General features: G+C 45.0%; 1 protein-coding gene across 2 annotated transcripts in view; it reads right to left on the bottom strand.

The window, feature by feature from the left end:
* GPC3 (glypican 3) overlaps positions 1-24,009 on the bottom strand; it is a 145,979-nt gene extending 121,970 nt beyond the window's left edge. For both annotated transcript variants that reach the window (XM_084535133.1, XM_084535134.1), the window contains exons 1-2: positions 23,748-24,009; positions 15,651-15,812 (exon numbers count right to left, since the gene is read on the bottom strand). In XM_084535133.1, the coding sequence (XP_084391259.1) occupies positions 15,651-15,812; positions 23,748-23,910 (325 nt within the window). In that variant the 5' untranslated portion in view covers positions 23,911-24,009. The remainder of the gene's footprint in view (positions 1-15,650; positions 15,813-23,747) is intronic.
* Between the last annotated feature and the right edge of the window lie 298 nt (positions 24,010-24,307).

Below are 24,307 nucleotides of genomic sequence, written 5' to 3'. Positions count from 1 at the left end.
ACGCTTAATTAGATCTTTTTACCTTAATGCAGATTTTCTCTCTTTAATGTTACTGTTGTCCTTTTACCACCTCATCTGTTCCCCCAGCATCAGTGGCTTTGTCCTCTGACAAAAGCCCACCATAAAAGACGAAGTGCCAAGGTAATTAATTTTTCAGTAAAAGCCAAGTTGTTGTTTTCTCTAAAACATTTTACACTTCATGAAACGTTAGAAATGTCAGAGTACATAAGCAGAAACAGAATCAGAGATCTGCTTCCCTATTAATACCGCACGACCTCTTCAACCATCTCACTCTGGGAGAAGAAGACTGGGCGCTCCATGGAGAGCAAAGGAGGCAGCAAGCATGGCCAAGGAGGCAAGGGAAGACAGTGAGCAAGGTGGCGCCAACTGCTACATGAAGAATTAGCAACTGGCAGGTCATAGAAGAAAACATTAAGAAATAGCAGAGAAGCAAGTCCTTCTGCCTTAGAAGCTGGCTCTTCAGGAAAAAGGGGGCACGCAGCCCAGAGGTCAGCAGGGAAGCAAGACTTGGCCTCAGCACCTACCCAGTCTTATATTCCTTCTCCAGTTTTGGTGGATGCAGTGGTGGCAACCTAAAATTTTATGTATCTGTAAAATGAGGATGGAGGAACAGTGTTGGACATTGGCACCACCTGTATCACAGAGGGATCCTTCAGGATCCTCCCTTCGGTGCCCAAGACAAAGCAGAAGGGTCACCTTCAGAATAACACGTAGGACTCGTTTTCTGTCTATTTTTACCCTTGAGCTTAGCTGCTGCTGTTTTACTGCAACCTCAGCTCCAATACTTGCACAAACACTCCTCTTGGAGCCTTCAAATATATCACAATGAGTTACGTGCACTTTCAGACCTCTACAAAAAACACTTATGTGCAGGGAGGAGGAGATATATCTCTGCTTTCCCAGGACAGCCCTTGCAGAAAGGCTCAGAAACAACAGGCTTTGGCCTCAGGAAGACACCAACCCCACTTTCACAAGAGTTTTACAGTACTAAAGATCTAAGAGCTTGGGTCACCACCTGACTTCATCATTCTGTGTAGCTAGTGGCTGGTTTTACTACCCAAACCTAGCATTAACACACCACATAAGCTCCTCAGTATTAAGTCTCTCCATCCCAACCCAGAGTAACTCAAAACATAGTTTTGGTACAACTTAAAGCTTTGCACTTGCTGCCAGTGGCTTTTCCGCTATTGCCCAGTGAATCATGATCCCCAATATTACAGATTTGGGCAATGTTTCATCCACAAGACAGTGGCATCGGGCTCAACTCAGGCTATTGCAGCATCCTCCCTGCAGCTCCTGAGACTGACACAGGCTCAGCTCTTGTTACACATAGAATCACATCATCTTTTCCCTTTCTTTCTTGTTCCATTTCTCTCCCTCTCCTCCAAACACATTAAGTAGTTTGGCAAATTAATATTTTTGGCAAATTCATAGTGTTTAGAGTCAAGTCCTTGAATAGGTGATCTCTTAACTATAAAACTAAGCTCTCTGGCTGGATTAGTCCCCAAAGAGTTTAAAAATTAGTATGGAAATGCCTTCCATGTAAGAATATCCACACATGCTTTAATTTGCTTAGCAATGCTGCAAGAGTCAGTGTAACATGAATAAAAAGGCATAACAGTTTATAGAAACAGAACAAAAATTTGCATTATGAGTTTGCATCAGCAAACAATAAATTCAGACTTTTGAAAGATTTGTTTTTGAGCAAGATTGGTTACATTTGTCTATTACCCAGACTGATTACAGGAAGGCAAACAGCTATATGGACACCTGAGAAGGTTTGCATGAACATAGTAGATATTGCTTACACAGATTTGGCTGTTAGGAACTGACATGTTCCTAACACTATATATACAGAGGATAAAAAGCCATCCAACATTCTGCAAGCAAATTTACTTTAACTACAGCTTTTGAGTCTCCTCCAAATCTCTGAATTAATGATCACACTACAGAATAGTGCAATAGCTTTCCACAATAGACATTTAGATTAAATATTATAACTGATTATAGGCAGAGCTGGTAGCCCTGCATATTACAGTTGCCTAATGCTTCTGATCTTTAGACCCTGTTTCCACTTACCTATAATTTTTCCAAGCTCTAACCACTGCAACTTTGTACAACTTGTCTGCCTCAGGCAAATTTTAATTTCAGCCAAAATGGTTCAGCTGCTTCCAAGAACGAGGCAGAGAAGATTTCTTTTCTTTTGCCCACAGTACAAAATCCTGGTGACCTTTTCTTTAATTAGCTGAAGCATTTCCCAAGCTTAGAAACCAAACTTGAATTTTGACAGGATTTTATGTGAGTCTGTAAACATGAACTTTTCTGTCATAGTTTAGGGGTTATGGTTGAGGTTGTGGTTTTTTCCCCTTTATCTCAAACAATCTAGATCCAATTCACTTGTGCTTTGAGAGGAGTGTGAAAAAAAAGCTTGAAATTATTTTCAACTTTGAAATCTGCTGTTTAAAAGAGGGCTTGGATTTTTGTGCATTACTATTCCTGTTTGGTAAGTTAAGAAAAGTTTAAGTACTGGAAGTTGGGCACAGCTCCTCCAGATAGATCCATGCCTTGCCAGCTCCAGAAGTTGAAAGGTTTGGACTGCACAAAGCCAGCATGAGAGAAGGAAGCGGTACCCAGAGCCAAGTCCGACATCTTGAATACCTGTCGCTACACAGTGGTGAATGCAGTGTCTTTACTAGGCTCTTTCAGAATTTCAGTTTTTCCATCTGTGGACATACTGCTACTCAGTGTTGAACATCATGAAACAGCACAAAATTAAAGGAAAAGATTCATACACAATTGAAAATTTAAATAATTCTGTCCTTCAGCATTATTTGAAAATATTAAGAGCAAGGTATCAAACAGCAAGGAGAAAAAGTGACTCATTAATGGCCAATGTTTGTTCAGTGCCCTTACACAAGGGAAGAAAGCTTGCGGAAAAATACACATTATCCTATAATTAAAGGCTGTATTCTAAAGCACAGGACAGAAATAAATTGAGGTTGCACAGATTGCTTAGTTTGCTCACAACCTTCATAAACTTTTTCAACCTCAATAAAGTCCTTCTGATGTAGTTTTCCGAGTGCAATTTTGCGATCTAGCTGTTGGTGTGAGACGAATCTAGGAGGATCAATGTGCATCTGAAGAGGTTACTTTCTGCCAGCTCTGTAACTTCAAGATGCGTTTCAGGATCAAATATTTACTTACCAGTGAGTCTAATTATTTTTCATGCTTATGCCAGTGAAGCATCACAAGGTAGAGAAATAAATGGCTTTCAACCTCTCACCAATTCAAAGACTACCTTCTCATCTGATGTGAAGCGTTTGCTTTCATTTAATACTAGCAATGCAATGCACTTTGCAGTGCATCTTCAAGGTAAGAATCTATGCAACCTAGTAAAAATAATCTTATACTGTCCGTTAGTTCAAGAAGTAGATTCTGAACCATATCCCTTGGAAAGTGAACTCTTTCCCCAAAATGTCAAATGCACTGCTTGTTCTTTGCTGCTAGCAGAACATGACATACAGGGTTACTAATATCATTTTCAGGCCATTATCTAAACAAACAGCCTACAAACAAGACAAGAGGGGAGAAAAGCAGCTTGCTTATCACCCCCAGCTTTAAAGCTGCTGCAAATCCCAACCCACAAGTGCCACCTCTCCACAAACATCTGGGCCTCCTTGCCCATCTGAAAAGCAGATGAGGAAAGCTACTCTGTATGGAAACATACCTTTAGCCTTTACAGCTCATTCCCAAGGACAATGAAGGCTACGTGAGTACAAGCACTCTACAAAGCAGACCCGCCCCCTCCCTCAAGACTATCCATTTAAATGCAGGCACTTTCTTAATTTATTACAACACCATATCACCCGACTTGCAATAAGCTATGACCTCCTGGTCACTGCATTATGTGCTTTCCCCCAGTTGCCAGTCAATGCATGAGGGATACATCTCAGCACTATCTTACGTTCCGGCCCCAGCGAGGAGCTGCCATAGGAATGCAGCACAGCTGGGCAGATGTGAACCTACGACAAAGCAGGGTTCCTGGGTTGTTCATCACCAAAGGCCTGCAAAGCCCTCCAGCATTCAGTCACCAGCACGTACCACAGCAACACCTCTCCAGCTTGGAGACCAGCTGTCCTCAATCCTGTTGTTCCCCTCATTTCTACAGAAGGCAAGCCCACCCCAGTCACCAAGCAGCCATACCACCATTTTGCAGGACCCCACGCAAGTATAACCACCCTGTCTCCTAAACTCACCTTAAATCAGCTCACTGTCTAATCCTGGGGACAGCCATCATTCACTCCCACAGGTATTATTCATTTTAAACACAGCATCCATGGCAGTGGTTTTGCTTTATCACCATGCTCTCCATAGGACACTCAGCAGAAGGCCACTACCCAGCACTGGGCTCTTGCTGACCTCTGAGAGGAAAAAAGAGATAGCATACATCTTTAACATTTCTTACCGATGCACTAATACTGGGAGCCAATTCCTCCTTACAACAAACAGTTATTAAAGGTATCATGAAAGAGACTCAGTATTTTCCTGGTCACTTGTGTGTTTTTTTTTTAAAATACTTTTTTTTTTTTCTTTAAAAAAAGTATTTTCTACATAAGAAGATGCTCAACTGCAGGAGTGTTCACAAGCTGTATGTCCTAGCCCCTCTTCCATGGAGATGAGGGAAGCAATGCATTAGACCACAAATAAAAATCCTGCTCAGGCCATTTCAAAGACCTCCATCTACTTCTCACTAAGTACATAATAATTCCCAAAGGTTTCATAAGAAGGTCAATCCCAGCTGTGCAGCCGGACATCAGAGACCGAGCACTCCCTTGACAAACAACGGCATAAATAATCTTAAAAGCCTCATCCAGAGGGAAGCTGAGCACCTAAATTAGCCAGTGAAGAATCTGATGGTAGAAATGGTAATTCTTACCCTGCCATGATCTGTGCTGGCATAGTGTTTTCTTCTATTTGTAGCAGTATTTGGAATTTATGAGGCAATATTTAAGAACAGTTGATAGACCACCATCACAGGAGACTGAGGCAGACTGAAATAATCTTATAATTAAAAGGCAGTAAAAGGATGCGTGCCATTTCTATAATTCCTCAGAAATTCAGTAGCAATTTGATTTTACTTTTTTATGAGATAGATTCACGGGAATGTGTTGACCTGATTGGCTTAAACTAAAAGGAAAGGAAAGAATGTGAAAACTAATCTCCTCACATGGATTACTGGGTCTATTTGATTTCCTTTCCCTAAAAAAAAAGAACATTTTTCATTGCAATCATAACAGGAATTTGACCAATACAAATATGCTATATTACTACAATCTATTAGTCACCAATTCCTTCAAAAAAAAGTGAATTCCAAAGCCATAAATTGTAATCCTAGATGGAGCCTTACTGTTCTCTACTGCTTTTAAAATTGCTTTTTTATGACATTCAATCATAGATTTTCTGACTTAAAGATAACAAATTTGGGAAGAGCTAATCAGCAACAGAATTCATTTACAATTGATCTACACTGCTGTTTGTTTTCCCTCCGAGATGAGGTTCGTTTTTTTAATCTTCACTTTCTAACCAGACTTGTGATTTTTTTCCCCCAAGCACAAATTTGGATCTTTTTTTCCCCGTTTGTTGTTGTTGTTTTTAATATTAAACGTGCAGTGCTTCTTACATTTCACCTGTCAGAAAAGATGCATTGACTCACAGGTGCATCTTCATGGGAATGCATTTGCTTTCACATGGTAGTTGTCACTCATGCTCTGTGCAGCACCAACTGCCACACACAAGCCCAGCTGTCCAGCTCACAGCACAATGCTCACCCACCATTGTTACATGGGGAAAATATGCCCAAACCAGCATCACACCAAAAACATGCACAGAATGCAAGCTGGTGTGCGAACTGCAGCAGCTACAGATTCAGTCTAACCATTGCTAGATCCAGAACAAAAAGTTATTTAGATCACTGCATAACTATACCCTCAAGTATTTTCTTGTGCCTTTTTAGCATAAGATTTGAGCATGCCAAGACACTGCCATCCTGCCAACATCAATTCCAGGCACTATAGCTGTGCAGGGAAGAGTAAGGACAAAAAAGGGACGGGAAGGAAAAAGTAATTTCACCATACTGTTCACTGATCCCTGTTTTAGTTTTGAACCGATCTATCTACAGTGCAAAACAGCTGAAAACACTTAGGGCATGCTGCAACCAGCTCCCTAATTCATAGTGGAGCAACTGGAATTGATTGTTACTCTAGCCTTCAGTCCATACAATGACATCAGCACATAGGTAGCACAGAAGCTGCTATCAGCTGCAGTGTCATTAAGACTTTTGCATCAAGATGGTGAGCAAAAGTATTTTCCCTTCGTAAGGGAAAAAAAAAAATGTTAGACCTAAGCTTATCAGAAAGCTAAAAGGGTTTCATCTTCTTATTGGCTTTAAGAAAAAAACACCCTACCACAAAGAACACAACAGACTCAGACAGTAACTATTACTTTAGAAACCTAGAAATTAAGTATTTCAGCCCTGTTAGGCAAGTCTTTTTCTATGCATACACCCCAGCTTTCTCCCAGCCAGAACATTCCCAGCTCTGTTGATACAACCAGGCTTCCTTGAGGTGACAGCTGATTTGTGTGGGAATCTCCCCAAATCTTCTACATAGTTAAAAAAAATAAAATAAAATATATGGATAATGAAAAAATGGGGCTGGAGACTCTTACTCTTCCAGCAACTCCAAGATGCAGTATTTTTAGAGGGAGATGAGACACAGGCCCCCTCCTGCTGCACACAGAGATTTCCACCATGCAACTCAGTGCACAGAACAATATGGTCATCCTCCGACACCCACAGATCTGAAGCTGAAATTTCATTTTAAGACGAAAACAAGATGTTTTAAACACAGCTCAGATCGCCACACTTGCCAGTCAATCATACTGCTCATGCCTGTATCTCTCAAATGCCATGTAAGTAGATAACCTTTGCTGTATGAATCTGTAAAGCTTCCACTCCAGAGAAAAGATGAGCTCTCAGCTCACCCTGCTTGGTGGAGCCGGGAGAGGACCACCACTGGGACAACACCTCTCTGAGGCACACCAAGTATCCACCAATACTCCATAAAACAACAGAAGATCCAGGAATCTGCCAAAATAAAACCTACCTCAGGAAGAAACAACATTCATGCAGTGAGCAGCAAGGTCACCCAGGGCAATGGTGCTGCACCACACAGGACAGACACCTCCACTCCGAGTGTAACAGGAAGGAAGGGGGTTTCTAGGTAATATCTGCCCCAGACACACTGGTCTGAACTGGATGCAAATCCAGGGATACTTCTGCTGTTCATGCTAGATGTGTCTGCTTCATTTTCTAATGAGCAGAATTTACTATGAGTCTGTCACACTCACTTGTTTTTGCTGCTTTTGATATTGGGATGAGTACAGAAAGGTGTGCCTCTTCTGTACTGAAGAAATAAAGCCAATTTCAAGCTATTAGAGTCGAGTAGGGCAACATTAGACTAAAACACTCCTGTGATTTCAGAACTTCTGAAGATAAAGTCCAGAGCTTGAAAACTGTATTGTCTCTACCTCCAGTGCACCCAAAAATTACAGACTTCTACAGTGCAGATAATCCAGGGGGCACTGCTGACTACATACACTCATGTAGAAAGCTCTCATCTGCCCTATTTGAACAGTCTACTGCCTTTTTAAAAAAAAAAAAAAAAAAGAAAAAACAGATTAATATACTTTCATAGTAAAATGAAAGATTATAAATCGCTGAAATTGATTTCACATCAGTGGTAAAGTCAAAGTGAGTAACACACCTGAGGTGACCCACTTCGCTAGAGGGAACGTGAAACCGCAGTGTATTGACAGTTTAATTGGCTCAGCAAGAGTTCATTTCCCTCAGATGAAATGCGCCATTGGCCGTTTTATCGTTATATCTTATTGCTCCGTTAAAAGTAAAGTAGATGACAATCTAGCAAAACGTTCTCTTTACAGAGACAGTCCCCTGCCTTTATTGCTGGGTGCAGGCTTCTTCCCCACTTCTCTCCCCAGAGTTTCCAAGCCAGCTTGTTTGCATTTTAAATGCTTTGTGCAGCAAGAACGCCTCTATTTATGCCTTCAGGCCAAGACATGGAAGATACCAGCGTGCCTGTTTCTGTACTGGAATTACAAAGGGGAATAGATGACAATGGCACCGAGCAGCTCTACAAATACCACGTTCAAGGGTAACACCGCACTTGAAGATGTAATTTGACTACTTCATATCACTAGGAAGCATTTTGAGAATGCTAGTACTTGAACTGTCAAGGAGAACTCCTAGCTCAAAATGTAATTAGAGAAGACAGCCCACCTTGTAGAAGCAGAAGGCTCAAAGGAACATGTGAGCCCTCTCTGGTTATCTCACAACTCATGCTCCTGCAAGGTGGCACAGACAGAGGATCACGTTTTGCAGCAGGGGTCCAGAAGCAGACGAGACAGGGTAGCACTATAGCATTGCACAATGCAGAAGCACATGAGGGAAGGAATACAGATGCAGAATACAGAAGGAATACAGGGGACACTTCAGGCACCTGGCAGCCAAGGCCTCTCCCGCAAAGATCCCAGCCAGATGCCTCCTTATGCCTCAGTAAAGGTCCCCTCCCCAAGTGCAGGTTTCCTGACACACTGCAGTTTGTCATAAGAGCAGAGCATCAACCCCCAAAGCACAGGTATGTATTTTTTACTTCCCTAAATCATCACGAATTCCCTACAGTTGTACGCTTTGCAAGAGGGCCATATCTCCTATGGAAGCAGAGCACCAATGACAAGAGGATCAGCCCAGCCAAGGAGCAGCCCTAAGATGGGCTCCCCTCTGTCAGAAGATGAGCACCATCCCCTTACACAGCAGAAAAGCAGCAGCAGAGCTGGCAGAGGACAGTTCTCCAGTAGCAGAATAAAGGCCCACAGGCATCCAGGAATTCCCACACAAACCCTATATTGAGGACCCCCAAGCCCAGACACCAAGTGCCAAGAACTGCTAAAGCAGCACGTAGGCAATTATATGAAAAGCCCCCGTTAACCTCCAAGCCTCATTTCACTGAAAAGAAGAAGAGTGTCAGCAGTATTTGATTGCAGGGGAATTAAAGAGAGGCAGGGCATGGGAAAGCTATCTCATACCACATGCAACTGCCCAGGTCCTCCACAGGCTGCACCCTTCCAGTCACATCTTAGGCTCCAAATGAGCTCCTCGTGGGAGCAACCCCCAACCCAGCACACCCAGAGCCGGCAAGCTGTGCACCAATGCTGTGGTGGCATTTAGCTCCAGATAGCAAGAGGAGGGGAAAAAAAAAAAAAAAACAAGCATCTCTCAAAATCTCCCTTCCCGGTACTGTGTGCTGTCATGCAATACTTCCAAACCCGTGGTTTATGCGGCTCAGGAGGGCAGTTTCATGCCCTAACTCCTGGATGATGGATTTTACAATTTGTTAAAGAAACTCATCAATCCTCAGCAGTCATTTTTAATGCCCAGAGCCTCCACAAACTTCTGCATTTTGCTGATCCCCTAATTTCAAATCATTTGAAACTGCTGTTACTATTACTGCTTTGCTCCTAAAGCTAAGCATTATAGCACACTTCAGACTTCTAGCTTCGTATGCTAGTGTAATAAACAGATTAACTGTGATTTATGAACAATAAGTTCTGGTTATTTGAAAGGAAACATTACCTCCATAGACCAATACTGACAACTGGAGATCTCATTATGCAGACAGCTCTTTCCTCTTTCCACCTACCTGTAATCACCAGTTCAGAACACTGTTATCAGCCAGGGAAACATATCACCATAGTTTTCTACTACAAACTTTGGGCTTCCAACGCATCTGGCAGGAACTGCTGCCAATGGCACAATATTGTCCTGAACTGACCCAGTGAGACTATTCCTATTTTAAATGAATGTTGAATTTTTTATTTTTTTTAAACACTGCACAATAAATCAAGAGATTTTTCAAAGCACAGAAATGTTACAGTAGAGATGTAAAGCAGGATACATCAAGACCTCAGTTTGCAGAGGACTGAATAGGAACAGGAATTATGTGGTACAGAGATCTGTTTGTAATGCTTATTGACTCAAAGTCCAATTATAGTTTTAATATTCCCTCACAAAGATGCATTGATTCAAGTCCATTCTAAAATGTCAGCTTACTATTTTACAGACCCACAAGCAAAAGTTAGCATTTTCACATGCACTTTTCACAACACACCTGCAGCTACTGAGCTGACCACCCCCTAACATCACATTTGACTAAGAATCTTTTTTACTTTTATTAAACTATTCCAAATAAGACAAAAGCTCTGGTCAGCAGCAGTGGTACCAGTGGATCTTTCTAGGCGATTAACGTGCAATAGCTCCCACCACATAGCTGGTCTCTTCTCACCTAATTGATGCTGCACGCATCCTGGATTTACAAGTACAAGGCATAATTAGTAAAGATAAAAGTTGTTATATACTTAAACCTCTTTAAAAGAAGAAAAGAAATCTCAGCTCCCTCACCTTGACTCTAAAGTAGTAACAGCAGCTTGTGAAAAATGAAAAGCCTTGAAGGATTCGGAATAAGAAACTTGGAGAGACAATCGCTGATCTTTTATCTTCCAGACTTCAAGCAGAATCAAGTTCTTCAAAGAAAACCCAATAAAGCCCAGACATTTTCATCATAACAAAATAAATAATTCAGTCATACTTTAGAGAACTCCGACATTAGGATTGGCTATTTGATATATTTGTGGTTTAGGTGCCTCTAAACTGATTAAAGATAACCTGATAGAAGCTTGCAATGTCAGAATTGCCTTCATTCCTGACAGATATGAATGGATAGTGTAAATAACTATAAATAACCAAAATGGCTGCATTTATGCCTAATGGAGGATTTACAGCCTTCAGAGCTGCCTGGTAGCACTAAGAATTACAGCTCTGCCTTTATCCTCCTGCAGCACAAGAGGGGAGATGAATCGAAGTCCTCCTCACACCAGCTCCTCTGCCAGAACCACTAAGGGCTCAGCTCCAGAGGAAGGAGAAAAAAGAAGAAAAAAAAAGGATTCTCCTATGAATAAGAGAATACCATACAAATACAGGAAGGTTTACCCGTAGTGATTTGAGCAGCCTTCCTAGAAACTACTATGAAACAGGCATCCCAAAAGCCCCTCAAGTGTCCGTAGCCCCTGCAAGCTCTCCTTGTATATCCAACAGAGCTCTGTTTGGGTTCTAGTTCCCATTTTCAGAGGGTTACATACCATCATCTTGATAGAGAACAGAGCAAGTCTTAAGACTGCAAGCTTTCGTCAAGGGGGATTCAACCGCAGTATACTGGCCAATTTCCAGGCCAGGTAATTACACCCTAACGACCCCAGGTTCCCCTGCAGCCCACACACTGCCCCAGCAGCTCAGCAGCCCCACGGCACAGAGCTGGGAGCTGCCACGTGCTGCCCCACAGGAGCTATTTCAGAAGGAGGTGGAAGCAAGCCCTGCACCCACATAAGCAGCAGGGAGGCTAGATTCAGAGTCAGAAACAGGCATTTGGGGTATGCCAGGATTTACACCACTGCTACCCTGCTGGCTCCAGCAACCTCACGATCACTGTAAGGAGATGGCAGAGCAGGCACCAACACGCTCTGACAACCCAGAGTCTGCACCATGCAGACAGGCCCCTCCAGTATTTGACTAGTACCAACAGAAGAGGCTGCAGAAGGACAACATGAGATCCCGCTGCTAGCTTATTTAAGCAATCATTTAAAATAATGAAAGCAACGTTCCCCATGAGCACACCGCATTACTCCCACAGAAGCAGTCCCTAGAAATAGGAGCGCTAACTGCTGTGTGTCACGCTTACTGGATGGGGAAGATTACCAGCAAGTCCTACACAAAGCAATGGGTGCAGATGCTCCTCTTCCCTAGGGAGTCCTTCGGTGCTTAATAGTGCTGCATTCTTTACCTTTTTAAAGAGTACTTTTTCCCTTGGACACAGAGCTAGGAGGAGTATGTTATGAAAGCTTCATTTGAGCAGCTGATATAGCTTTAATTTTCTGTTAACTATAGTGCAATAGTATCAATATGCAGGATGAGAATTCAAGTGACCACTCAAAAGAAAATTCCCAAACTTAGGAAGTCAGTCGCATTTAGGGCTTTTTTTTTTTTTTTTTATCATTTTAATCATAAAATGGTGGCAGAGCCATAAATCCCTCCTCACCGAAAAGCCAAGATCTAAAGTCAGAGGATGTGGGAGAAAAGAATATTGTGGCATGGCTCTTGCTGTTTGCCACAGCAAGTTTGTAGCATTGACTCCCTAATTAGTCAGGATGAGAACCCTGGAGCAACACTAAATGTCATTTTCAGACAGTGACAAGAGCAAGTTCTGAGCTGATACAGCTCAGCTGCAGCTGCCATCATCTGAGACCCTGAGCCGGGAAGCATGCACACATGCAAAGAGCAGCATGGTTACACTGCATGAAAGCAAGAAAAAAACCTGCCCACAGAGAAATCCTGGAGTAAGATTTAACTGCAGTCAAGGCAGCTACAATCAATTTTAACACTGTCAAACTCAGCAAGTTTCCAAAGGATTAAATCACTACGTAAATCATCTTCATAATTTTAAAAAATGCCTGTAAGATAAGACCAGGCGCTAATTGTACCATTTAAATTTAGTGAAGGAAAGGTTTTTTGTTGGGATTTTTTCCTTCTTAACTGCAATAAAGAGGAAGCCCAAGGGTCTAAAACTAATAATCTAATAAACTTTGCTAAGTGAACATTGTAACAGATAGGCCTGGATGAGATTTTCAGTAAATGCCAGACAATTTCCCTTGATCTTTATCAACAGAGATGCAGCTCTAGCTCCAGCAGGAAGAAATTAAATTTAGTGCAAAATAATAACATCTGGGTGAGATTTTGTTTGTCAGACTAGCAGTCCCTTTAGATACCAGGCTAAAAATATTAAAATGAACTCTGAAGGGTTTTACGTTTGTGTTTTTAATATGAGTGGCTGGGATAGGTTTCCATACCAACATATTACTCCGCTCTAGATAGTGGTGCAATTACCCATCCTCAGCACAGGATGATCCCCCACAGACACTGGGGTCCAACGCTCCACAAGACACGCCAAGAGCTTGGAAGTTCTCTAGCCTGCAACCAGGTGTTCTTGACACCCACCTTGGTAAAGGGGGGAGAAAGCAAAGAGCACATGGGCAGAAGTCTGTCACATCCTACCGCATTGCCAGGTCCCTTAGCAATGTCCTAAGACCCATCCCATCCCATGAGCAGTGCCATGAAACATGAAATCTGACTGCCATACGTTGGGTCCAGAATATTTCTAAAGCTGAAACAGCTTCTGGCACAGCTGTCAAAGTACAAACAAGCAGCAAAAGATTCACCTATAAAAAAAAGAAAGCATTCTACAGACTTCAAGCCTCTACATTTAGAAGACGAAAGTACCCAATTGTAAGAGCCTAATGAATAGTCCCTTTCCAAATCCAAAACATTTGATACGATGTAATTGAAGTGAGCACAAGGGTTACAGTTAAAAATTCTTCTTCTACAATGGAATTACAAAATGTATTTTTATTAGTCGTGATCTTCTTATTAGCAGAAGCGGTCAGAAATTCTTCAACTAAATGCTTTTCCCAAACCCCAGCAAAAAGAATGGCAATTCAGCAGAATGAGGCTTTTCAGATTAACATCAGCTCCAAAGCCCCTGCACAGGGACAGGACTTTCATGGCCAGGAATCACAGTAAATAATAATAAAAACCAAAGCAAGGGATTCAGCTCTTTTAAAAAGAAGCAGAAAGTTCAGAGGAACAGCACAACCTATATAACAGAGTATCATTCATATATATACAAAAAAAGCCTCAAAAGTTGCAATGTATGTCAAGTGGTAGGGGAGGAGGTAAAGGCTTTCTATTCCAGACAACTTACCCCCTATTTCCGAAACTAGTCTACATTTCCAGTGTCTAAGAAACCAACCTCTCATTAGTTTTACCCCATCCTGTTTAGCAGAATTGAAATTTAATAGTCATTACGTTAAGAAGAACTGAAAAAAAAAAAACGCTGTTACCTCCTCAGCAATTTATCTGATCTTATGTTGAAAGAAACACAACACAACAGACTGCACCAGTCAGGCATGGACCAGAACAGAGCTTTGCCATGATGCCACAGACTTAGCAGGCTTTGGGTCTTGCTGTTGGTGAGGTATGAATAAAAATAAGTCAGATTATCCTACAAAAACATCAGCATGAAGGAAAAAAAACACTTGATTGTTTGTGTCTTTTTTTAAATATAAGTAAAAATGCTATTAATATAGAGTGACGGAATCCCAATAGGAGAGCACTCAACAAACAAGCAATCATTTTACTGCACATTAACCATGGGTGGAATAACTCTTGCTTGCGTAAAGGCCACAGAAATGATTACAGATTTAAGTAATACAAACTGGCATGTATCCAGAATAGAAAATAGTTGTTAAAGGTCAGTTTTGCTAAAAAGACAATACATCACCTTATTGTTAGGAGAAGAGAGGTGCTACTATACAACATGGCATGAGGTTACCAAGTGTTCAAACAGCCCATGTCAAATAAAACAAACCACACTTGTGAACATGGCAATCTCTTCCCCTTCACATGGAATAACCTTTTTTTTTTTTTTGTGGCAGAGACCAATTAAGAAATACACAAAGTTTAGATGCTTACCAGGCATTACAGTGGGGTTAGAACCAGATGACATTACTGCAACATGGTAGAATCTGCAACTGCCAGAATCCTGCAAGATGGTACTTGCGCAAATCATTTAATTCTTCTAGAAGTGTGTTTCCATTTATTGTTAAGTTTGCACACAAAGTGGCTTGGTCTTCAGTTTTACACTTGCTGTTTCGACTACAGGAATATTTAGGACAAGCTCTGTAGAGCTGCCATACACCAAAACAGGTGTATTATTTATTGATAAAGGCAAGCTCTTTCATGCGCAGCAATGCCCACACCACAGCTTTGTCTTTTCAGAGGGGAAGGGGGTGGGTATACCTACACGGGACAGTCCTCCAACAGTACTGCCACTGCCCCCCTAGAGCAGCCCCTAGCAGAGAGAGAACCCAAACATCTCTCTCATGGTGAAAGCACTCCAAAACCACACTGTGAGTGGTTTTACCTCTGCCTGGAGGATGTGGCTCAGGATACAGGACAGAGGAAACAGGCAGCATGCACAAACCTTGGGGAAGGTGGAAGAGGAGCATAGGACATGCTCCCAACAAGTCAATGGACTGCAACCAAGAGCAAGGGCTTTCACAGGCAGTAGCTTTGGCTCTGGGCTAGTGCTCAGCCACATGCCTGGGGATCCAAGCAGGCACAGGCAAGAAGGGCACTGGAACAAACTTCAGGCAGCACAGAACCAAAATATAAATCTGTCTTTCCTTATAAGATGAGAAAGGCAAATCATTCCTGAAGATGAGGAAGAGATTTAATTTTTAACGTATAAGTATACATAATATATATACAAAAAATAAATATGAAGGGAAGACTTTCAGCCACATGGGCTTCTGATTGCCAAGTGCTCAGGAAGAGGAGCAGAACTGCCTTCTCCTTCTGCACGTCTGAACCACCCCCGAGCACTCACCTTGGAAGACGGCAGCATTCTGGATGACAAGGAATTTCAGCTCCATGCTGGCAGACTGCAGGAGCTGCTCCATGTTCAGACGGGCTGCTGCCTGGTATTTCTCTTCCATCTTCCTGGAGCAGCACGTGGAGCCCTTTGGGATACATACTTGCAGATCTGATCCTAGAGACACAAACAAGTGTAAAAAACTTGCATGAGGAGGTAGAATTGTTGCAAGCATAGAGGAAACCTACTCCATGCATTGGTATCACTGCAATTACTGTTTGGGCAAACTGATGACATTTCTGGAATTTGTCCTGAGCAAGCAGCTCAGCCAAAGGAGAGGACTGATAAGGGAGAGCCAGGATTGCTGGGCAATAGCTCCCGAGAGCTTGCTACACACACATGCCAACACAATGCTTGCTTTAGCTCCCATGTTCTCCATCCCCAGGTGTGCTGGTGCTGAGCCGAGCAATACAGAGCATTGCCCTGCTGCCTCCCATGTGCCCGGTAGTGCGTTGGCAAGGAGCTGCAGGCAGCCAGAAGAGATGGTGTGGTAGATGGAAAAAGGGACCAGGGTTTGAAGCTGATTACAATGAATAGAGCAATACGTGTAGCCCAACATACAGACTGTGCTTGCAATTTGTGGAGACTTTAACCAGCTAGCTGAAGACAAGTAACTGTATTATTTCCCTGTGATCTCCATCCTTTTGCATGTACAGCGCTACTAGTAACAATAGGGAGCCACAAGAATAATGATTTGCTTTGCTTTTTTTAGTACAGACTTTTAAGGTGTATGCAGCTGAGTCCTCTCACCAGTTTCCCTATCCGATCCTTCCTCCACTGCAAAATGCAAAGCCCAAGGCTCACCGCTTCACTTTTCCCAGTCCCATTGCAGAGGGACAGACCCCGAGGCACACGCTGAGCCCTGAAACAGGCAGATGTGCAACTGCACAGCCATATGGGCAGCTCCTCTGTCCAGCCACCAGCACTGAACAAGGGCAAGAGGACCTTCGCTTGCTCTTGCATCTCAAGCTGTACCTCAAGGCACTGGTCGTCAGTGTTAACCCTTGTTTTTTGACATTCCCAAAATCCTTCCCAAAGCTGTCACTCCTTGTGGTAGGAAGAAAGATTAGCTTACATTTCAGGAAGAGTTGCTGCCTAATAGGTCATAAATAACTTCTAGGAAAAAAAAAATAAAAAATCATCCTTTTGGTTCAGACACCAAGAGAAGATGAAGCAGGTGAGCTGTCAGAGCAGCAACAAAAAGTCACATTTGCAATCAACTTTCAGTAGTAAACTGTGGTCCTGCAAACACAAACAGGGCAGCAAGCACTTATCAGAGCAAATAGCCCTCATTGTGCAAAAACACATTTAATTTGATGATGCTATTATAAAGCCAGACAGTAAGCAACAACACCATTAAAACGCCAAGACACAACTATCTAGGGCCAGATAGCAGCAAGAACTTCTCATTTCACAGTCGTTGCCATCTGAATTGTAGCACACTCCAGGCATATCAGAGCAGCTCCCCATTAGGCTCAGCACTGACCAAAAATGGGGTTAGGAAACCATCCCCAAACCAAGTGACAGACAGCCCAGATGGGGCTGAATGCTCCATGCACACCTCAGCTCTTGCTCTGTCCTCCCCATTGCTACAGATTTTCTTCCTTAATAGAAGGCAGTTGAGCAAGTTCAGCAATTTACATCTTTGCTCTGGGAGGATTATGCATCCTTCCAGGTTTCCTTCTCCTTCCTACCTTAAGAGTCTTTTACCACATTCTCTCTAATTACTATAAAGTGTCAAAAGTCACTTTTCTAAGTGTACTTTAGAAGAACAGGATTAATATTAATGTCAGTTCAATCGTGTACCTCCTGAAGAAGAGTCATGCATAGTGCCAAGGGAAAACCAGCTGTCAGGGCTCACAGCAGAAACCCTCCTCCCTCTAGCCCCCATTCCTTCCTGTAGCACAGTCTAGTGGGTGGGGAGGAAAAAAAAAAAAGGAAAAAACACACAAAACTCTTCATCTGGAACACGCATTTCACATGTGGAAAGGAGCTTACAAGGACCAACACAAGTCCAGCAGCTGCTGCAAAACAGTGCGTGGCAAAGGGGCAAAAGGATGCTGTAACCACACTGGGAACCTCAACACCATCCCTACCACTGCCTCAGTTACTCCTTCTGCAAAATGGGGCACACAGCATTAATTTATTGATAAAGCCCTTGCACAGAGACAGTGCTGCAGACATCTGGAGAGCAACTCTCATCGGTTCGAGCTAACATGCTCCTAAGGAGCATGGTGACAGGTATTTCCCACACTGAAAAAATAACAGAGCCCATAAAATCACGTGGCAGCAAGACACTGCATTAATGAAAGAAGTGGTTATATAACAGCAAGTTAAAGAGGTATTTTAAAACTAAATCTGAGTTAATTTACACCACAAAAAGGCTTAGCATGGTTCCTTTAACACTACAATACAGCCATGAATTTCTTGTTAATATGAAGCTTATTTCCTCCTACATTTATTATATTAGGACACATTTCAATTTTTTTAAAAAAAGCTTTCTGTGATTAATGGAAATACCAATATAGAAAATCAGAGTTGGCAATTAAGAGATCTGTGCAAGCGAGAGCCAGGGATAGGAAGCAGCAAGGTCACCTACTCATCTCCCATCCTTCTTTTTAGCAATTAAGCCAATTTCTCCCCTTAAATGGATTTTTATTTTTGTGAAGTAAGTAAAAAGACAGGCACATGCTGTAGCAGAGCAATCACGGAGGAGGAGGAAAGAGCCCAGGAATTAACTCTGACAGCTTAAAATGTTTTACAGAGATAGCCAACTAACACCGCTGACCAGAAACGTCACAGTAAAAGCAACAGGTCAATACAGGCAGGACAGGCTCCTAATAGCCACGAGGGACAAGGTCCCTTTCGGTGCAAAGCACTGCTACGGAAGGCCCAAGAAGGGGGCCAGGCTCCATCTACCACCTGTTTCTGTATACGGCTTTCCTAGACACAGAGCAGACCAACAGCCCTGTTTGTAAGCCCCAACAGCAAGGATGGGAACCTCCGATGCCCAGGAGCCACCAGCACAGCCTCTGACCCCAGCTGAGACATCAGTGGAATGGGAACATTTTTGACCTCGGGTAGGCTTGGGTTTCATTCACGCTGCTGCTTGGAGGAGCCTTTTCTGCCCTTGTGCTGCTGCAGCAGCACCACCCAAGAGCCCCAGGTCCCACATCCCACCTGCTGGAGCTGTGAGACCCCGTATGCTCCTGAAGCACAACACTGGGGTCCATGCCGAGCCTCTGACACTTGGAAGCTTACTGCAAGCTTGAGAATCAGACTCTGGCATTAATTAAACTGTCCCACGTTTCTGGCTCCATAAAGGCAATGGAAAAGATCCTGCAAGTCATCAAATCCTACCCCTGCCTCCCAATCCACCCCCTCCAGCACTTTATCTAACTCAAACACCCTCTGTGATAGCTCTGACTTGCGATAGCTGAGCCCATTCCACTGCTTAATGGCCCTTACTGTTAAGATTGTTTTTATCTCCCAACCTACACACACCCCTTTTTCTTTAAGTTTCAAGCCATTACACCTCATAATTCCAGACTCAGCCCTTGCAAATGACCTCCTCTGTTTGCTATAGATCATTGCAATTTCATTTTTGGAAAGAAAACACCTCACGAGTTACTCCAACACTTAAAAAATTGCATCTGGACGCCCACATACCAGTCTTCACAAGCCCAGTGACACTGATGCAATGACACACCCAGGAGCCCAAACCTCTGAAATACAGCTGCCGTGGGTGAGACGAGCAGGATGCGGCCCCTTCCACGGGCACAGCGCGGACACGAGGCACTGTTACAGCACCGTACCATTTATGCCATCTTGGGGAGCAGCAGTGTAAGTGCTCCGGAAATTTTGCATACATTCCGAGCTGATAGAACTGAGCTCTCTACCGCAGCAGTCATTTCGGGAGCACCCTGAATCTCCCCCCTGCTTCTGGGGCAGGGAGTTTTAGCCAAGGAACGGGCGGTGGTGAATTTCAAGCATTTAACTGCAGGCCAAAGTCAAATGATTCCCACGGATAGGTGGTTAGCGCAGCAGAAGTGAAAAATAATTTCAGTGAATTACATGTCAAAAAAAGCACAGAGATCATCCACAGGCAGCTTCAAGCTCCTTAGTGCGGCTGAAAGATTGTATTTTGATTTTAAGCAGCCCAGGATAGCTCCAGCTCTGTCACCAGATACCAGCAGACAAGCCGTGCAATTCCCTGGGGCGCACAAACCTACCAGATCCAACAGAAGCTTAAATCAGATCAACATTCCCACAAAACATACCCCAGGCATTGCCAAAATAAGAACATGTCCCTGGTTAACATTACATTACTGCAGCCTGCCTGCGTGATGGGAGGGGTGCTGCCACTCACGTTCTGCAGGCTGGAAACATCGGAGGGCTTCATCCCACCCCTGTGTTCATACTGCCCATAGGAAAGCTGCTGCTTTCGGACAGTTTTCTTTCCCTAATTGTTTCACAACCAGCAGCATGTTTTAAACAGATGAAAGTAGCGATTCAATCTTTAAATACGGTGGATTTTCCCCCAGCTGTTTCAAGACTTTTTGTTAATTATTATTAAAAACTTTCTTTTAAGTTACGCCACTTTGTAATCAAGCATCTGTCACTTGTTTTGAATGCTCATCATTGAGGAGGGAAGGAAATGTGGCTGTTCAGAACCCAGGTTAAGTGCTGATCTTTTTAAAACCCAATTAAAGAGATATAAATTATAAAACAACCTTGCTCAATAGGTGATTAAAGTTGGAACAGTACGGGCACTGCATGGGATATTTATTACTACTTGATTATCCTTTATCTTCTGCTCCATCTTGCCTTTCACGACTGGATTCTTTCTGAAGCCTTGCAAAGTTGGCCAGAAAACTGCAACGCAAATGTAACACCATGTCATTTAGAAGAGGTTATAAAGAAAAGAGAGAGCTTTTGCCATGTAAGAGTTTCCTCCCAACAGATGTAAAAATGTATCAACAACGCGCCTCAAAAACATGGCGTTAATTGGTGGATAGCCACTCACCATCCACATTTATTACAGTCACATGCACGCATGCTACAGCCATTCCAAAGGCTCTGAAGAACACTATTCAGGATGTTATAATTAACCCCTGGAAAAAAAAAAATAAGTAATGATCTCACTATAAAATCACTGCCTGAGGAGGTTACTAAATTTTAGGGTTCTGCTCCTGCTCTCTTAACTATCAAGAGAGCAACTTGCAGGCCTGAAATAATTAGGAACAGAAAACTCAATTATCTAGTAAACTCAGATCTTAAACTACCACACTAAGCTGAACAGAAAGGCTGCATGGGGAGGAGGACCATTAGTCCCACTCCGGAAAAGCAGAATGGAAGAGGAGTACAAAGGGAGGCAGCTCACAAGCAAAGCTACGCTGCAGCCAACCGGGAGAGCTGGGATTTGTATTTTGCAGATTAAAAAATACCTTGGCACAAAACAGCTGCCAAAAATAAGGAAAAAAAGAAGAAAGGGCTTTACACACATAGTGTGCAGGGGGCATTATCCTCTTAAGGGAGGAAGTAACCCACTTGCACCAGTCTGGTTATCCAGACTGTCATCAGGAACACAAAGCAATCTGAACAGCAAACATGAGAGAAGAAACAGACCAGGAAAAATGGAAATTCAAATTATTATTTCTACATGAGCAATTATGCAGGAAAAGACAAAAGGAAGAAGAAAACAAAGACAGGCAGCGTAAGAAAAGAGAATTTAGCTATTATTGAGTGTGAACAGCCAAGGCGGCTGTCCCAGCGCAGAACCACACGCTGGCTCACGGGCTGGCATTAAGTCTCAACTGCAGAAAAGCCGATAAAAAGCACTCTCCCGTCACACTGCCTTCACTGCCCTCCAGCATAAGATGCCTCACAGAGCTCGAGCCGAGCTGCTGGCATGAAATACAGCCTCCCACCCCTCCGAGGAGCCAGCCGCAGCTGATAGACATCGGGTCCTGCTGCCCCCTGCCACCATGCAGGCATGCCAAAGCGTGGTCCAGAGCTGCAAAACCCTGGACCGCTGGCTGCGGTACCAGAGGAGACCAAGTCCCTGCTCCCTGCCTAATGCGTGCCTCCAGCTAGCATTTCTCCCGTAGCATTAGTTCCAGTCATGAAACAGCACGACACTTCCCTTGATTTTTTTTCCTTAAATTAGGAGTACCAAGCTGACACAGCTGGGCTCCCCTATGAGAGTGCTGTGTCGATGTCCCCCCAGCCCATACACCGCTGATCCAGTAAAACGAAGCCCTGTGACATTTCTCCTGCATGCACTGCAACTCTGCAATGTTTCCTAGACTTATACCTTCAGCCACAACTGCTCATAATGCAATACGTGGATACTAGCAGTCATGCTTTTCTGTTTGTGTTAAGAGATAAAACAAACCCACATTTAAAATAAGTTGGTTAAACGCTCAGTTTCTCCAGGCTAATATGATCTATAGGCAAAGGTTCCCAGAATCGATTCCGTGGTGATTTGTGACTGGGAACTCCAGAACTTTTTTTTTAATTGACAGATGTATGAAAGAAATAAAGCACTAAACTGAAGCCTGGAAAATAGTTCTTGAGTGATGCTCCCCTATTACTGAGATTTATGCAGCTGCTACTAGGAGAAGCGAGTGCTCTGAAGTGTAATTACTACACAGAGTCATGCAAGACGGGCCAGACCCAAGGTATAAGCAAGCAGTCATTGCTTTAATTATGATCAAGTTTATGTACTTAAGCAAATGTAAAATCCACTTTCAATTTGAAATGTGGGAACTTTATCATCGTAACAAGCTGGAGGCATTCACTCGCAACACCCACCCTGCAAGGGGACACGGAACTGGCTACCCATGGGCTCTACAAGGAGGCAAGGGGGCTCCTTTCTCCTCCCAAAAACTGGGGCAGCAGCTGGGGCTCCTGGGGAGCCTGAGCCATGCTGGAGAAGCAGGAGGCTCAGGCTAAGGCACAGACCCAGCAACCCCGTGGCAAAGCCTGCAGCAACCCCATGGGAGCATCCCCGGCTGCCACCCCTGGCGCCTCGCCCTGTGAAACCACACTCAGGTTATCTAGGGATCAAAGCAGGCATTTCACTGCTTCCACAGGAGCAGGGAAAAACACTCCTTTAATTACAGGCAACAGAGAGTGTCATTTTAATGGCAATAAGAGGAGCCCTGTCCCCACCCTGTAGCCGCCTCATCGAGGTTATTTGCAGCGCTGCCTCCCTCCCTGCTGAACGAGGTCCTGCGGGATGCAGAGAGAGGAGACGCTGCTCCTGCTCCCAGGGGAGAAGTACGGAAAGCATCCAAACCGTGGGAAGGGGGCACGAGGATAGAGGGACAAGGGTACCGAGAGGTACGTCTAAACCCTCCGTGCAGCTGTAAGGAAGCCGAGGTATCGCTATGGACAGCAGGGCTCTGGACGGGCACCCACAGTGCCACCCTGCAGCTCCCTTCACCTCCCACGCTGCAGCAGGGGCTCTCACACGTCGGGGCTGTGCAGCATCACCGCATGCAAGGATGCTCTTGCGTGGCTAGGAAGAGCAGCCCGTGCTGGCGGTGATTCCACCGCACTTCCCCTGCCTCTTGCCTCTTCCTTCGCACACTCCGATCCCCAGCTCCTCGGACAGGCACCCTCCGCTGCTCAGCGAGCCGAGCCCGGCAGCAATCCGGGCAGCTCCGCACCGCGACTATCGCGACCCTCCCGCCCCGTACGCGCAACCCTGGGGATGCTGACAGCCGCCGGTCACCAAAAACGCTGAGAATTCAGGAATTTCGCTCACATCTCCGAGCAGGAGCGAGGCACGGTTGCCAGCAGCCCCGCAGGTGAGGCAGGCACGCAGCCAGCACCCGCACAGCGCCCGGGGGAGCTCAGCACCGCGCTGGCGGCTCGCCCCCGAGGGGGCTCCGCGCATCCCCCCGGCACGACCCGACCCGACCCGGGCTGGGAGGCAGCACCCACCCGCCCCGTCCAGCCCGGAGGCTGTACAGCCCCAAGAAGGGCGCAGCGTGTACCACCGATCCGGGACACCACGGGCAGCTGGGGGGGGCAGGACCTCACCTGGCACGGGGCTCTCGGGCACCCACTTGGCTCCGGGCTGCAGCACCTGGAAGGCGGTGCGCACCGGGCGGCACGAGGCATCCCCCGCCGCCTGTGCGACCCCCGGCGCACCGAGCAGCAGCAGCAGCACCGGCAGCACCGCTCGGCCTCTGCTCGACATCATCCCGGGACTGGCAGGGGCTGGCAGGGGCTGGCACACCCGCACACGCCGCCGGCCGCCCCGCCGGGACCGGGCTGCAGCGCGGCGGGGCAGCGCGGAGCGGAGCTCAGCCCCGCGCGCCTTCGCGCGGCGCCCCGCCAGCGCCAACCGCGGCCCCGCCCCCGCCGCGCTCCCATTGGCTCCCTCCCCGCCGGGCCCCGCGCCCATTGGCCCCTCCGCTCCGCTCCTGGCGGGAGTCGCCCCGCGCGCGCGGCGCCGCCCCGGCGCTCATTGGCCCCGCCGCGCCCCGCACCTGCCCCGCGGGGCCCGGGCGCCGCGCCCCGGGTGCAGGGGGGCGCTGAGGGCGACCCCAGCCCCCAGCAGCGCCTGCAAGGGGGCTCTCAGCACGCCCGGAGACAGC

The sequence above is a fragment of the Aythya ferina genome (genome assembly GCF_964211825.1).
Source record: "Aythya ferina genome assembly, chromosome: 13".
Taxonomy (NCBI): domain Eukaryota; kingdom Metazoa; phylum Chordata; class Aves; order Anseriformes; family Anatidae; genus Aythya; species Aythya ferina.
The sequence above is the reverse complement of the archived record's forward strand: the minus strand, read 5'-3'. Positions and strand labels throughout refer to the sequence as shown.